General features: G+C 38.3%; 1 protein-coding gene across 6 annotated transcripts in view; it reads left to right on the top strand.

Moving 5' to 3' along the window:
• The window catches only part of Ppn (proteoglycan-like sulfated glycoprotein papilin), a 504188-nt gene that overhangs the window by 212795 nt on the left and 273997 nt on the right, over positions 1–17396 (top strand). For 5 of the 6 annotated variants that reach the window (XM_070095679.1, XM_070095670.1, XM_070095664.1 and 2 more), the window contains 3 exons: positions 3307–3528; positions 3777–3890; positions 6897–7086. In XM_070095679.1, coding sequence (XP_069951780.1) covers positions 3307–3528; positions 3777–3890; positions 6897–7086 — 526 coding nt within the window. The remainder of the gene's footprint in view (positions 1–3306; positions 3529–3776; positions 3891–6896; positions 7087–17396) is intronic. The other variant, XM_070095654.1, reaches the window with a different exon arrangement.

The raw sequence follows: 17396 nt of genomic DNA, 5'->3' as shown, positions 1-17396 counted from the left end.
CAGATCCACTGTATAGCACTTTGGATTATTTGGGTTATCCTAGGTAATTTACACTATGTATGATAACTTTATTTTCATATAGTCGGACTTGAGTCCTGGAAATGGGAAGTACAATGCCTGCACTTTAAAGGAGGGGTTTGGGATATTGGCAGTTTGGAGGGATATGTCGTGTATCTTTATACGTATATGCTTCTAAACTGTTGTATTCTGAGCACCTCTGCAAAAGCAGTGATAATGTGTGAGTGTGGTGAAAGTGTTGAATGATGATGAAAGTATTTTCTTTTTGGGGATTTTCTTTCTTTTTTGGGTCACCCTGCCTCGGTGGGAGACGGCCGACTTGTTGAAAAAAAAAAAATGATAACTTTACTAACGTGTACCTGTGAGAGAGAGAGAGATACAGAGAGATACAGAGAGAGAGAGAGAGAGAGAGAGAGAGAGAGAGCCACATTCAGTCAGCCAATCACCCACCTGGCCTCCCACCCACCCGGCCAGCCAGCCAGCTACGTATTACACATGTTCCAGAGTTGTTTCTCTTTACTTAGGGTATAGGTTATACTACATTCTGGCAGGATGACACTACCAGTGATATTCTCTCATTCCACTGTGTCGACAATACATAAAAATAACATTAACATATGATACTGTATGCGATGTAAAATTTACAATACAGTTCACTACCATGTATACATTATATACAGTAAATAAATAATTATAATAGAAGTTAATTATGGTAAAAAGAATGAAATAATGATTGTACATTACATTACAGAACTATGTAGGTAGTTTATATAGGAAAAGTTTGACATTATGCCCTACCCAGTATGTCGGCAATTTTCAAAGGTTTGACTTACGTCCATTTTGACTTACGACCAAAAGGAAGATTTCTCTCTTTTTTTTTTTTTTCACAAGTCGGCCGTCTCCCACTGAGGCAGGGTGACCCAAAAAAGAAAGAAAATCCCCAAAAAGAAAATACTTTCATCATCATTCAACACTTTCAACTCACACATAATCACTGTTTTTGCAGAGGTGCTCAGAACACAACAGTTTAGAAGTATATTCGTATAAAAATACACAATATATCTCTCCAAACTGCCAATATCCCAAACCCCTCCTTTAGAGTGCAGGCATTGTACTTCCCATTTCCAGGACTCAAGTCCGGTTATATAAAATAACCGGTTTCCCTGAATCCCTTCACTAAATATTACCCTGCTCACACCCCAACAGATCGTCAGGTCCCAAATACCATTTGTCTCCATTCACTCCTATCTAACACGCTCACGCACGCTTGCTGGTTGGTAGACAACATCCACCCAGGGAGGTACTACCGTTCTACCAAGTGAGTGTGAAACGAAAGCCTGTAATTGTTTTACATGATGGTAGGATAGCTGGTGTCTTTTGTCTGTCTCATAAATATGCAAGATTACAGGTACGTCTTGCTGCTTCTACTTACACTTAGGTCACACTAAACATACATGTACACGTTTATTTATACACACTCATCTAAGTTTTCTTTGATTTTATCTTAGTTCTTCTTCTAATTACTTTTCCTTTTATATCCGTGGGGAAGTGGAATAAGAATCTTTCCTTCGTAAGCCATGCGTGTTGTAGGAGTCAACTAAAATGCCGGGAACAATGGGCTAGTAACCCCTTTTCCTGTAAAAATTACTAAAAAGAATAAGAATGTAAATGGGAATGTGTGTAAAGGTAGAAAGTTGAAAGTGAACATAGAAAAGAGTAAGGTGATGAGAATATCAAATGATTTAGATAAAGAAAAATTGGATATAAAATTGGGGAGGAGGAGTATGGAAGAAATGAATGTTTTCAGATAGTACTTGGGAGTTGACGTGTCGGCGGATGGATTTATGAAGGATGAGGTTAATCATAGCATTGATGAAGGAAAAAAGGTGAGTGGTGCATTGAGGTGTATGTGGAGGCAAAAAATATTATCTATGGAGGCAAAGAAGGGAATGTATGAAAGTATAGTAGTACCAACACTCTAATATGGGTGTGAAGCTTGGGTTGTAAATGCTGCAGCGAGGAGGCGGTTGGAGGCAGTGGAGATGTCCTGTCTAAGGGCAATGTGTGGTGTAAATATTATGCAGAAAATTCGGAGTGTGAAAATTAGGAGAAGGTGTGGAGTTAATAAAAGTATTAGTCAGAGGGCTGAAGAGGGTTTGTTGAGGTGGTTTGGTCATTTAGAGAGAATGGATCAAAGTAGAATGACATGGAGAGCGTATAAATCTGTAGGGGAAGGAAGGCGGGGTTGGGGTCGTCCTCGAAAAGGTTGGAGGGAGGGGGTAAAGGAGGTGTTGTGGGCGAGGGGTTTGGACTTCCAGCAAGCGTGCGTGAGCGTGTTCGATAGGAGTGAATGGAGACGAATGGTATTTGGGACCTGATGATCTGTTGGAGTGTGAGCAGGGTAATATTTAGTGAAGGGATTCAGGGAAACTGGTTATTTTATATAACCGGACTTGAGTCCTGGAAATGGGAAGTACAATGCCTGCACTCTGAAGGAGGGGTTTGGGATGCTGGCAGTTTGGAGAGATATGTTGTGTGTTTTTATACGTATATACTTCTAAACTGTTGTATTCTGGGCACCTCTGCAAAAACAGTGATTATGTGTGAGTGAGGTGAAAGTGTTGAATGATGATGAAAATATTTTCTTTTTGCGGATTTTTTTCTCTTTGGGTTACCCTGCCTCGGTGGGAGACAGCCGACTTGTTCAAAAAATATATATACAGTGGACCCCCGATTAACGATATTTTTTCATTCCAGAAGTATGTTCAGGTGCCAGTACTGACCGAATTTGTTCCCATAAGGAATATTGTGAAGTAGATTAGTCCATTTCAGACCCCCAAACATACACATACAAACGCACTTACATAAATACACTTACATAATTGGTCGCATTTGGAGGTGATCGTTAAGCGGGGGTCCACTGTATATACATATATATATATATATATATATATATATATTCTTCTTTCTTTCAATGTGCCAGCCGTATCCCACTGACGTGGGGTGGCTCAAAAGGAAAAACAAAAATTTCTCCTTTTACATTTAGTAATATATACAGGAGAAGGGGTTACTAGCCCCTTGCTCCCGGCATTTTAGTTGCCTCTTACAACACGCATGGCTTACGGAGGAAGAATTCTGTTCCACTTCCCCATGGAGATAAGAGGAAATAAACAAGAACAAGAACCAGAAATTTTTTTTAACATGCTGGCCGTCTCCCACCGAGTTAGGGTCACCCAAAAAAGAAACAATATACTGTATATGCTATATATAATACTGTGACCATTCTAGACAGAGTCAGAAGAAACCACAGACCCACCGGGTGATGCATCAAACAATACGTCATTGGAAAAGATGGAATCTTCAGGGGATATGCCTGATGAAACTTTCCCTGAGATTCTTGAAGAGGAATCTGCCTCTGGAAAAGAAATGCCTTCTGAGGAAAGTGCTGAATCTGATGAAAGTGGATCCTCTGAAGGCATATCAGAAGAAAGTATTTCAACAGAAACGCCTGTGAGTTTTGTCACAATTACTGATTGCTCTATATTTTAACACAGAAGAGAGTATCTCATGTTAGTTTTAAATATATAAATATTTTTTATAGATTTTAGGTAAAACCTTGTTCATATGTGAATCTCCAAATTTTATGTTTCGGCAGTAACAGTCATTTCTTTTATTTTACAGATAAAAGTATTTAAATTGGAGTAGCCTGTATCAGATTGTTAAGAGTGCATTAAAATAAGTAACTTTAAACTTTATAGGATCTGTTGAGTGAAGAAATGTCCTCAACTGAGGAACAGGGAAGTGGATCTTCAGAAGCTGTCTTAAAGAAAAAAACTTTTGTAGAAAATCGTAAAAAGCGGTCTCATCTGGAGGTAACAGCTAATACATTGTTAGGTTGCATAGGTCTTCCCAGTTGATACAGCAGTGAAGGAGAACTCTTTTAATGCTTTTTTTCCCATAATTTTTAATAGCCTGCTGAATAAAAGTTCAAGTGGGTGTTAGTTGCCTGAAATTACAAGCATGACATTATAGACTGATCTTGAACTCCAACATCAGTAGGTTGCATGCTACATGTTGTTGGTACAGGTACATACAAAGATCTTACTCATAAAAATTGCCATTGCATATTATGTTTATTGAAATAGAGAAAGCTTTTTTTATAAGATCTACTCTGAGATAACTCTCAGATCTGAAAAATTTCTTACATAACTCCATTTTCCAATTTTTTCCCAACTCTTCAATAGCCAAAGAGGTGAGCACCTGGCTGAGCATGTCATTATCACGATATGATATCACGAGCAGGACCGAACTATCCTGGCTGTGGGATACACCACTTGAATTTGAAGTTTTACTGCACACCTTAATGAAATTACTTTTGAATGCCAGTTTGCATTTAGCATTGATTTAATTTCTCTGGATCATGTTCCAAGTGACAGGATGTTATCTGCTGCATGATTGTCTTGATATTATTGCATATATTAATAAAAGAATGGGTTATGCTGTCAGTTTTTGTGCAAATAAGGTGTTAGTATATTTGACAAGCAATAAACCTAGCCAGGTTGCAAGAACTGTGAATTTTTATAGTAGTCAGCAAAATTATTAAATATTCTTTAACACTATTTTTTAGTACTAGTTATTGAAAAAGATCTTCAGTGCACCAAGAAGAATATAGTATTATATATTTTATGTACTTGAACAGTAGTGCAACCCCTTCCAGACTATGCATTCATGTTTATAAGTATATTTTCTAAAATTTCTTGTTTTTCATATAAATATTAACTTGTATACTTGTACGTTATGCATTTTTTTTTTTTTTTTATGTTGATGATTGTGTATTTTAGAGCTGTACAGGGCTGCAGTCAGCTTTCTTCAAGGAGATTAATAGCCTTTAATTTTTTAAAGATGTCTTTTACAGTACACTCATATTACTTGTATGAAGGATATTTTTTTAGTTCTTACATGTAATAATGTTGGTAGAATTACTGACAATATGTTAGGTAAAAGAACACAAGTGCAAATAATGGAACATTTTATTGTGGCAACGTTTCGCTCTCCAAAGCTCATGGAGAGTGAAATGTTGCTTTAATAAAATGTCGCATTAATTGCACAAGATTTTGTCATTTTACTTAACATTGAACACAGGCACTTAGGAGTCTGTGGAGACAAAAAATTTTGTCCATGGAAGCAAAGAGGGGTGTGGAGCATGTATGGTGAATGTTGCAACAAGGAGAAGACTGGAGACAGTGATGATGTCATGTCTGAGGGCAGTGTGTGGTGTGAATATAATGCAGAGAATTTGTAGTTTGGAAATTAGGAGGAGGTGCGGGATTACCAAAACTATTATCCAGAGGGCTGAAGAAAGGTTATTGAGGTGGTTCAGACATGTAGAGAGGATGGAACAAAATAGAATGACTTTGAGAGTGTACAAATCTGTAGTGGAGGGAAGGCGGGGTAAGGATCTGCCTAGGAAAAGTTGGAGGGAGGGGGTAAAGGAGGTTTTGTGTGTGAGGGGCTTGGACTTCCAGCAAGCATGCGTGAGCATATTTGATAGGAGTGAATGGAGACAAATGGTTTTTAGAACTTGATGTGCTGTTGGAGTTTGAGTAGGGTAATATTTTGTGAAGGGATTCAGAGAAACCAGAAGGCCAGACTTGAGTCCTGGAGATGGGAAGTACAGTGGACCCTCAACCAACGGCATTAATCCATTCCAGAGGGCTTGCCGTTGGTTGAGTTAATTTTCCCCATAAGAAATAATGGAAATAGAATTAATCCGTTCCTGACACCCCAAAGTCTGAATTTTTTTTTTTTTTATGTGAAATATACATTTCCTTATATGGAAAGGAATGGGACATGCAAAATAAACAATAATTAAATGACACTTACCTTTATTGTGGAGTTGTTGATGAGTGATGTGCCAGCAGCAGGGGAGATTCAGGATTGTCTATTGCTTGGAAGGAGAATCCCCTTCCATAAAGACTTCAGGTACCAAGTCCTTTGGTGGGGTTACCTCCCTGCTTGGTTTTTTAATGCCACTAGGACCAGCTTGAAAATCAGTGGACCACCATCACTACCACCCTCTACCACCACCACTTTCATATTTTTCTACAAACTTTTTCTTGAATTCTATCGTATTTCTCACATCCTTTACCAAAGGGCTGGCTCTAGAAGCTTTTGTGGGGCCCATTGTGGCTTATTTAGCAGTTATGAGCACTAGAAACAGTGGAATAATCCAAAATGTATGGGATGCACACGTGGAAACCAACCGCAACAGCTTGTAAACACTGGCACACTGACGTCGTTGGTCAAGTTTTTCACCGTTGGTTAAGGCATTTTTTCTATGGCAAAAAGTGCCGTTAGGTGAAATTGCCATTACTTAATGCCGCCGTTAGTTGAGGGTTGACTGTACAGTGTCTGCACTCTGCAGGAGGGGTGCAATGTTGCAGTTTTATAACTGTAGTGTAAGTGTTTCTCTGGCAAGATAGTGATGGAGTGAATGATGAAAATTTTTCTCTTTCGGGCCAACTGCCTTAGTGGGAAACAGCCAATGTGTTAATAAAATAAAATTATTTTTACTTTATCCAGCCTACTGATTTTTTTCAGAATTACTAGTCTTGTAGTAATGTCTTCTTTCAAGTATTATTTTAAATATAAATTAAATAACTTCTTTGTCAGCATGTCTATGACCTTGAAATCCTGATAAGTTAATTAAGTTATGCCAAACTAAATAATGCAGATTCTAGTTTTAAGGCTTTATGTCATTGTTCTCACTATTGCTGAAGATTTTTATTTCAGTTTTAATTGACAATTATTAATTTTAAAACTTATGAAATTAAAACTGGATAAACATTTAGTTCCTATGATCTGATATTTATTCGTAGGTAACTCTGAGTGATGAAGCTACTGAAGAAGGCTCAGGCTTTGGCTCATCAGGATGGAGCTCAGGTTTTTCTGGCTTATTTTCATCTGGATTAGGCTCTGGTCTATATGGCTCTGGTGAGGATACAACACTTGGAGAACCAGACATTCATCTGACCACACTTCCCTCAATATCAAAGAAACCAAAAACAGGTAATAATTTAAAAATATAAATTCTGTCCCATTGTTTTGCCAAATTTATTCTAGTTATTAAGGACAGATATCTTGAAATCCATTCAGAATATTTTCATGTATATTAGTAATTATTTTAACCCTTTGACTGTCGCAAGCCCCTTTCTGAAACTGTCATTCTATGTTGCAAAATTTTTGGAAAAAAAAAAATTGTTTTTCCTATGAAATGATAGAGAATATTTTCCCGATGGTAATAACACCAAAAGTATGAAATTTGGTAGAAAACTCACAGAATTACGCTCCCACAAAGTTAGCGGTCTCGGCGACATATATGGATTGGCGATTTTGCTGACTTTGAGCCCTGTTTTTGGACAGTTCCCTTGTTCCAGTTGACCAAACTCATAGCTATTTCTTTAGAACTCCATTTTTTCTATCAATTGAGCACAGGAAACTGCCCATTTACTGATTTGAGCTACCCAATAAAGTGGTCAGAAATTGGCAATTTGGCCAATTTCACGCAAATTAAAAAAGATGCCAATTTCAAAATAGGGTCCAGAATAAACAATGTAGACATTCTTGGCACTAAAATAACATATCCTCTGTTCATTAGTCACATCTCTAGGCCCCTCTTATATTACTATTGCTTTCTATTTTGATTTTTAGTCATACAAAAAATACAAAATTTACTGTTATGCAGACTACTGCATTATTGTAAAAATGGTATAAATAATATCAGTGCACTAGTGAAAGAATATTAGACTCCCCAGTTGGCATGTATTGGATGTGTAGTATGATTTGCTTACTCTTGAACATTGGTAAAAATCGAACATTTCCTCTACTTTGAGTTCAATTTCAAGGTCGTTTTCCTCATGAAACTAATCAAAATCATCTCTATTTCTGCAATGTGTTTCCAGTTTTATCACATGAAACCATGAAAACGAGAATACAATGATAAATGCTATACAAAAATGCACCTCAAAGTCGGCGTTTTAATCCAAAACAAAAGAACAGATTTTTTTTCTCATTATGCACTGCGTGCTGCAGGATTTTTTTATGTGGTGCACACTGACCACACAGACCCATTCTCTCACATGTGGGCCTACCAGCTTTCTCCTGCTTGATTTGAAGCCACTAGAATTATTGAGTATATATACGTCTAACCTAGGTAGTAGGTTGGTAGACCGCAACCGCCCAGGGAGGTACTACCGTCCTGCCAAGTGAGTGTAAAACGAAAGCCTGTAGTTGTTTTACATGATGGTAGGATTGCTGGTGTCCATTTTTCTGTCTCGTAAACCTGCAAGATTTCAAGTACGTGTTGCTACTTCTTCTTACACTTAGGTCACACTACACATATATGTACAAGCATATATATATGTACACACCCCTCTGCATTTTCTTCTATTTTCTTACTAGTTCTTTTTTATTTCCTGTTCTCTCCATAGGGAAGTGGAACAGAATTCTTCCTCCATAAGCCATGTGTGTTGTAAGAGGTGACTAAAATGCCGGGAGCAAGGGGCTAGTAACCCCTTCTCCTGTATTTTATTATCTTTTTTTTTTTATTATCACACCGGCCGATTCCCACCAAGGCAGGGTGGCCCGAAAAAGAAAAACTTTCACCATCATTCACTCCATCACTGTCTTGCCAGAAGGGTGCTTTACACTACAGTTTTTAAACTGCAACATTAACACCCCTCCTTCAGAGTGCAGGCACTGTACTTCCCATCTCCAGGACTCAAGTCCGGCCTGCCGGTTTCCCTGAATCCCTTCATAAATGTTACTTTGCTCACACTCCAACAGCACGTCAAGTATTAAAAACCATTTGTCTCCATTCACTCCTATCAAACACGCTCACGCATGCCTGCTGGAAGTCCAAGCCCCTCGCACACAAAATCTCCTTTACCCCCTCCCTCCAACCCTTCCTAGGCCGACCCCTACCCCGCCTTCCTTCCACTACAGACTGATACACTCTTGAAGTCATTCTGTTTCGCTCCATTCTCTCTACATGTCCGAACCACCTCAACAACCCTTCCTCAGCCCTCTGGACAACAGTTTTGGTAATCCCGCACCTCCTCCTAACTTCCAAACTACGAATTCTCTGCATTATATTCACACCACACATTGCCCTCAGACATGACATCTCCACTGCCTCCAGCCTTCTCCTCGCTGCAACATTCATCACCCACGCTTCACACCCATATAAGAGCGTTGGTAAAACTATACTCTCATACATTCCCCTCTTTGCCTCCAAGGACAAAGTTCTTTGTCTCCACAGACTCCTAAGTGCACCACTCACTCTTTTTCCCTCATCAATTCTATGATTCACCTCATCTTTCATAGACCCATCCGCTGACACGTCCACTCCCAAATATCTGAATACGTTCACCTCCTCCATACTCTCTCCCTCCAATCTGATATTCAATCTTTCATCACCTAATCTTTTTGTTATCCTCATAACCTTACTCTTTCCTGTATTCACCTTTAATTTTCTTCTTTTGCACACCCTACCAAATTCATCCACCAATCTCTGCAACTTCTCTTCAGAATCTCCCAAGAGCACAGTGTCATCAGCAAAGAGCAGCTGTGACAACTCCCACTTTGTGTGTGATTCTTTATCTTTTAACTCCACGCCTCTTGCCAAGACCCTCGCATTTACTTCTCTTACAACCCCATCTATAAATATATTAAACAACCACGGTGACATCACACATCCTTGTCTAAGGCCTACTTTTACTGGGAAAAAATTTCCCTCTTTCCTACATACTCTAACTTGAGCCTCACTATCCTCGTAAAAACTCTTCACTGCTTTCAGTAACCTACCTCCTACACCATACACTTGCAACATCTGCCACATTGCCCCCCTATCCACCCTGTCATACGCCTTTTCCAAATCCATAAATGCCACAAAGACCTCTTTAGCCTTATCTAAATACTGTTCACTTATATGTTTCACTGTAAACACCTGGTCCACACACCCCCTACCTTTCCTAAAGCCTCCTTGTTCATCTGCTATCCTGTTCTCCGTCTTACTCTTAATTCTTTCAATTATAACTCTACCATACACTTTACCAGGTACACTCAACAGACTTATCCCCCTATAATTTTTGCACTCTCTTTTATCCCCTTTGCCTTTATACAAAGGAACTATGCATGCTCTCTGCCAATCCCTAGGTACCTTACCCTCTTCCATACATTTATTAAATAATTGCACCAACCACTCCAAAACTATATCCCCACCTGCTTTTAACATTTCTATCTTTATCCCATCAATCCCGGCTGCCTTACCCCCTTTCCTGTATATATTACCGAATGTAAAAGGAGAAGCTTTCGTTTTTCCTTTTGGGCCACCCCGCCTTGGTGGGATACAGCCGGTGTGTTGAAAGAAAGAAGATATATGTCCGAAACACTGACTCGTAAGGTGTATATATACAACCAAAACAGTCAAAGGGTTAGTAACCCTGTTGTCTGTCATACAAGATATGATTTTATTTTCAGAAAAATTAAGTTCAAAATACTTTGTCTCTTATACAGCACTGTCAAAAGTATTACTAAGGAAATTGATGAGAATGCTTTTAACTTTTATGTTATCATGTTTACAGGGAAGCACTAAATCAATAAAAGTTTTACAGCATCAGGAAAACAGAAGGTTACTGGGGTAATAAGGTAAAGTCCAAGGAAAGGGAGTTAGGGCAAGTAGGTAACTGAAGCCAAGACAGTAGTGCCTAAGCAACAGTTATTTTACAGCTGTACATTTTATTAGTAAGTAAGGCCTTATTTAAATTATGCAGTGTAGTTTTGGTCTCCATACTACAGAATGTGTATAAATGCATTGGGGAACATACGAGAATGACAAAACTAATCCACTACATAATGAAGCATCCTACGAAGAAAATTGAGAGCTCTAAACCTACGCCCTCTTGAAATGTAGAATGGGAGGAGATATGATTGAGTATACAGATGGAATGCCCTTAGCCTGGCAGTGGGAAGGGGTTGCTACGTATGGCAAATTATGGACACTTAAAGTATGTTTAGTCTTGTGTGAATGTCAGAGACATTAAGCAGATTAATTGAGGATCTTAGCTGAATGAGATAGGATCATAATAAGAAGTCATTAACAACTCATAAGGAATGCTGTATTACATTTAATCTCTTGTGAGGAGAGGGAAAGAGAAGAAAGAGGAGGGGAAATAGTACTTACCCCCTCTCCCTAGTGGGGACATAACAGATTCTTCACCCCCCCCAGGAGGAGGGGGGTTGAGAGGCTAGTGGAAAATTGCACTACATTTATCACAGATACTTCAAAATGTTGTAAGTGGCAATTACGTAAGTTGAAATGTGAATTGCACTAAAAGTGACTAAATTTAGGTAAACCTCATATTTTGAAGGAGACTTGGGCTATGCTCTCCTTGCATGTGCTCACATATTTAGGATCTGGTAGCTCCAAAGTAATGCCAAAAATCTCACTAAGTATGTTCTCACTTTATATGTTGTGTATTTACAATTTGCTTCTTAAACAAACTTTTGAAAAGTTAAAAATAGCAAAGTTCAGAATGTAAACAAGTTTCTTAATTTTTATATTTAACTCTCTGACTGTCGCAACCCCAAATCATGAAGTGTCTCCTGGTGTCAAAAAATTTTTGGAAAAAAAAAAAATAATTTTTTTTCTCTTGAAATGATAGAGAATCTTTTCCCGATAGTAATGACACCAAAAGTATGAAATTTGAACGAAAACTTATGGAATTACGCTCCCGCGAAGTTAGTGAACTCGGCGATATATATGCATCGGCGATTTTGCCAACTTTGAGCCCTATTTTCGGCCAATTCCATTGTTCTAGTTGACCAAACTCATAGCTGTTTCTTTAGAACTCCATTTTTTCTATCAATTGAGTACAAGAAACTACCCATTTACCAATTTCAACTACCCAATAAAGTAGTCAGAAACTGGCAATTTGGCCAATTTCATGCAAATTAAAAAAGATGCCAATTTCAAAATAGGGTCCAGAATAAACAATGTAGACATTCTTGGCACTAAAATAACATATCCTCTGTTCATTAGTCACGTCTCCAGGCCCCTCTTATATTACTCTAGCTTTCTATTTTGAGTTTTTATTCACTCAAAAAATAGAAGATTTACTGTTACGCAGACTACTGCATTATTGTAAAAATGGTATAAAAAATATCAGTGCACTAGTGAAAGAATATTAGACTCCCCAGTTGACATGTATTGGACGTGTGGTGTGATTTGCTTACTCTTGAACATTGGTAAAAATCGAACATTTCTGCAACTTTGAGCTCAATTTCAAACGTGTTGTTTTCGTGAAACTAATCAAAATCATCTCTATTTCTGTAAAATGTTTTCCATTCTATCAAATGAGACCAAGAATATGAGAATACAGCCATAAATACTATAGGAAAATGCACCTCAAAGTCGGCATTTTAATCCATAAACACAGAGTTTTTTTTTCTTATTGTGCTGCAGGATTTTTTTTTATGTGGTGCACAGTGACCACACAGACCCATTCTCTCACATGTGGGCCTACCAGCTTTCTCTTGCTTGATTTGAAGCCGCTAGATTTTTTTTTTTTTTCAACATGTCGGCCGTCTCCCACCGAGGCAGGGTGACCCAAAAAAAAAAGAAAATCCCCAAAAAGAAAATACTTTCATCATCATTCAACACTTTCACCACACTCACACATTATCACTGTTTTTGCAGAGGTGCTCAGAATACAACAGTTTAGAAGCATATACGTATAAAGATACACAACATATCCCTCCAAACTGCCAATATCCCAAACCCCTCCTTTAAAGTGCAGGCATTGTACTTCCTATTTCCAGGACTCAAGTCCGACTATATGAAAATAACCGGTTTCCCTGAATCCCTTCACTAAATATTACCCTGCTCACACTCCAACAGATCGTCAGGTCCCAAGTACCATTCGTCTCCATTCCGCTAGAATTATTGAGTATATATAAATATACGTTCGAAACACTGGCTCATAAGATGTATCTATACGTCTGAAACAGTCAAAGGGTTAAATAAAGCGGACTTTTTTAATATTTACATTTAGAATTTTACTTGAAGGAAGGAGAGGGGTGTGGAGATGAGGATCAAATGTGATTGACACACGACCCAAAATAGGTTAAGAACTACTAGTATAGACACTCAGTATCTCCCAGTTTGAAGATAGGAATTACATTAGACATCCTCCATATCTCCAGCACAACACCCATTTGCAGTGATTCATTGAACAGCCTAGTTAATGGATCATTAAGTTTAATCTTGCATGATTTAAATACCTTGAAAACAAGTTTCTTTAGACCCTGGGACTTTTTTTTATTATAATCTGTCTACTTGTTCATTGTAACTCGCCTAATGACCATATGTATTGTTATTGCCATATAAAGGGGCTTTTGGCATGTACACCCAACTATTATATTCTTTTCTACAAACATGTTCAATTCCCAGCGGGGTATAAACAGTGGGCATGTTTCTTTACACAAGTTGTCTACATTCACCCTTCAATAAAGTGGGTACCTGGGTGTTAGTCGACTGGTGTGGGTCGCATCCTGGGACCAAACTTACCTAATTTGCCCGAAATGCTCTGCTTCTATATAGTAGTACAGTGGAACCTTAAATATCGAACTTTCTTCTTTCCAGACGGCTGTTTTGAGTGCCGTTACTGAACGAATTTATACCCATCAGGAATAATGTAAATTAGATTAGTTCATTTCAGACCCTCAAAAATACTTATAAAAGCACTTACAAAAATACACTTACATAATTGGTTGCATTGGGAGCAGTTTGATATTTGAGGTTCCACTGTATGTCATTGATGCCAGCTAGGACTGTATACCTTGTATATGTGCTTGTAGAAATAAATATATTATTATTATTATTATTATTATTATTATTATTATTATTATTATTATTATTATTATTATTATTATCATTATTATTAACCCTTTCAGGGTTTCCAGCGTACTAGTATGGCTTACGCACCAGGGTTATTGACGTACTAGTACGTGTAAATTCTAGCGCCTTCAAATCTAGCGAGAGAAAACTGGTAGGCCTGCATATGAAAGAATGGGTCTATGTGGTCAGTGTGCACAGTATAAAAAAAATCCTGCAGCACACAGTGCGTAATGAGAAAAAAAAAATTTGAATGTGTTTTTGGTTTAAAACAGCGACTTTGCACTGTATTTTCGTATAGTATTAATGGTTGTATTCTAGTTTTCCTGGTCACATTTTATAGAATGGAAGACATATTACAGAAATTGAGATGATTTTGATTAGTTTTACAATGAAAAGTACCTTGAAATTGAGCTCAAAGTAGCAGGAATGTTTGATTTTTGCCAAAGTTCAAAAGTAAACAAATCATGCCACATGTCCGATACACGTCAGCTGGTGAGTCTAATATTCTTTCACAAGTGTGCTGATATTATTTATACCATTTCTACACTAATGCAGTAGTCTGCATAACAGTAAATCTTCTATTTTTTGTGAGAATAAAAATTCAAAGTGGAAAGCAAAAGAAATGTAAGAGGGGCCTGGGGACATGACTAATGAACAGAGGAAATGTTATTTTAGTGCCAGGAATGTCTGTCTTGTTTATTCTGGACCCTATTTTGAAATTGGCATCTTTTGAAATTTGTGTGAAATTGGCAAAATTGCTAATTTCTGACTGCTTTATTGTATAGTTGAAATCAGCAAATAGGTGGTTTCTTGTACTCATTCGATAGAAAAGATGGAGTTCTAGTGAAATAGTTATGATTTTTGTCAACTAGTACACTGGAATTGGCCGAAAATAGGGCTCAAAGTGGGCGAGATCGCCGATGCGTAAACATCGTTGAGACCGCTAAGTTTGCAAGAGCATAATTCTGTAAGTTTTCCATCAAATTTCATACTTTTGGTGCCATTATGATCGGAAAAAGATTCTCAGTCTTTTCATAAGAAAAAAATAATTTTTTTTCTGAAAAATTTTTGACCCTGAGAACGAGTGTAGGAGAGGGCCTCTTGACCCTGAAAGGGTTTATTATGTCCCTAGTGAATGTGATATTAACCCTTTCAGGGTCGACAGGCCCTTTTCTAGACTTGTTCTCAGGGTTGAAAATATTCGAAAAAAAAATAATTTTTTTCTTATGAAAAGATAGTTTTTTTTTTCTAAACTTTATAGGCTAAAAAAAAAATTTGCTATCAATACTTACCAAGATATGGAGGCGTGAAGTTGACAGAAATTGAACTGCATACGGCAACATCGCTGACTGCCAGTCACCCGGTAATCATTTTTTTTTTTTACTTTTTTCTATTATTTTTTAATATTTTTTCTTTTCAAGTAACTTTTATGGCCTGCAAGACCAATATGAGGACTATTTTGTAAATATTTACTCTTTCTATACTACACAATAACTGCACAAATACTGTTGTCATTATATTGTTTACAAAATATGTTTACACAAATGAACAATATAAAATGTTGTTTATTACTATTTTTCTATATTTTATATACACATATACAGTCACAGGACATGTTTCTAGAAGTTCTGCAGCCTGTGGAAATCTTTGAAACATGGTGTCATGCACAGTGGTGTTTTACACTCCTCACATATAAAAGAGTGTCTCTCATGTAATTCACCTAATTGTACTCACCTAATTGTGGTTGCAGGGATCGACACTCAGTTCCTGGCCTGCCTCTTCACTGACCGCTACTGGGTCCTCCCTCTCCCTGCTCCATGAGCTTTATCATACCTCATCTTAAAACTACGTATGGTTCCTGCCTCCACTACATCATTTGCCAGACTATTCCACTTCTTAACAACTCTGTGGCTGAAGAAATACTTCCTAACATCCCTTTGACTCATCTGAGTCTTTAGCTTCCAATTGTGACCCCTTGTTTCTGTGTCCCATCTCTGGAACATCCTGTCTCTGTCCACCTTGTCTATTCCACGCAGTATTTTGTATGTCGTTATCATGTCTTCCCTGACCCTTCTGTCCTCCAGTGTCATCAGACGGATTTCCCTTAACCTTTCTTCATAGGACATTCCCCTTATCTCTGGAACCAGCCTTGTTGCAAACCTTTGCACTTTCTTTAATTTCTTGACGTGTTTGACCAGGTGTGGTTCCAAACTGGTGCTGTGTACTCCAGTATGGGCCTGATGTACACAGTGTATAAAGTCTTGAACGATTCCTTACTGAGATACCGGAATGCTATTCTCAGGTTTGCCAGGCACCCATATGCCACAGCAGTTGTCTGGTTAATGTGTGCTTCTGGCAATGTATTTGGTATTATACTCACTCTTAGATCTTTCTCCTTGAGTGAGGTTTGCAGTCTTTGGCCTCCTATCCTATACTCTGTCTGCGGTCTTCTTTGCCCTTCTCCGATCTTCATGACTTTGCATTTGGCAGGGTTAAATTCTAGGAGCCAGTTGCTGAACCACGCATCCAACCTGTCCATTTCTCATTGTAGACCTGTCTGGTCCGCATCTGATTTAATTCTCCTCATTAACTTCACATCATCTGCCAACAGGGACACTTCTGAGTCTGTCCCTTCCATCATGTCATTCACACGTACAAAGAATAGCACTGGTCCCAGGACTGACCCCTGTGGGACCCTGCTCGTCACAGGTGCCCACTCTGATACCTCACGACGGACCATGACTCTCTGTTGCCTCTCTGCTAGGTATTCTCTGATCCATTGCAGTGCCTTTCCTGTTATATGTGCCTGATCCTCTAGCTTCTGTACTAATCTCTTGTGAGGAACTGTGTCAAAGGCCTTCTTGCAGTCCAAGAAAATGCAATCAACCCACCCCTCCCTCTCATTTCTTACTTCAGTTACCTTGTCATAAAACTCTAGTAGGTTTGTGACACAGGATTTGCCTTCCATGAATCCGTGCTGGCTGTCATTTATAATCTTGTTCCGCTCCAAGTACTCCACCACTCCTGAAAATCTTCTCCATGACTTTGCATACTATACACGTCAGTGACACTGGTCTGTAGTTTAGTGCTTCATTTCTGTCTCCTTTCTTAAAGATGGGGACTACATTTGCATTGTTGTGGGCATTTTTTTTGTATGTGCACAGACGTAACACCTCTTCTGAGCCTTTTTCTTGAAAGCAGTAGCAGGTAGTTTCATTAGGAAGTGATCACCAGGCCTCAGATGAGAAGGTAGTTGTTGATAATTTAGTGGGTGGTTTCCTGTTGCAGGTGTTGTTCCTTGGTACTTGAATATTCTTTGTCTGATGACAGACAAACAAAATTTGCCAAATGGTTGTTTGTTTCTGGACCTCATCTTATACATATTATAAGCATTGAGCATGGAAATGTCCAGAATATAGAA

Source organism: Cherax quadricarinatus, chromosome 4 (assembly GCF_038502225.1).
Source record: "Cherax quadricarinatus isolate ZL_2023a chromosome 4, ASM3850222v1, whole genome shotgun sequence".
Classification (NCBI taxonomy): Eukaryota; Metazoa; Arthropoda; class Malacostraca; order Decapoda; family Parastacidae; genus Cherax; species Cherax quadricarinatus.
The sequence above is the reverse complement of the archived record's forward strand: the minus strand, read 5'-3'. Positions and strand labels throughout refer to the sequence as shown.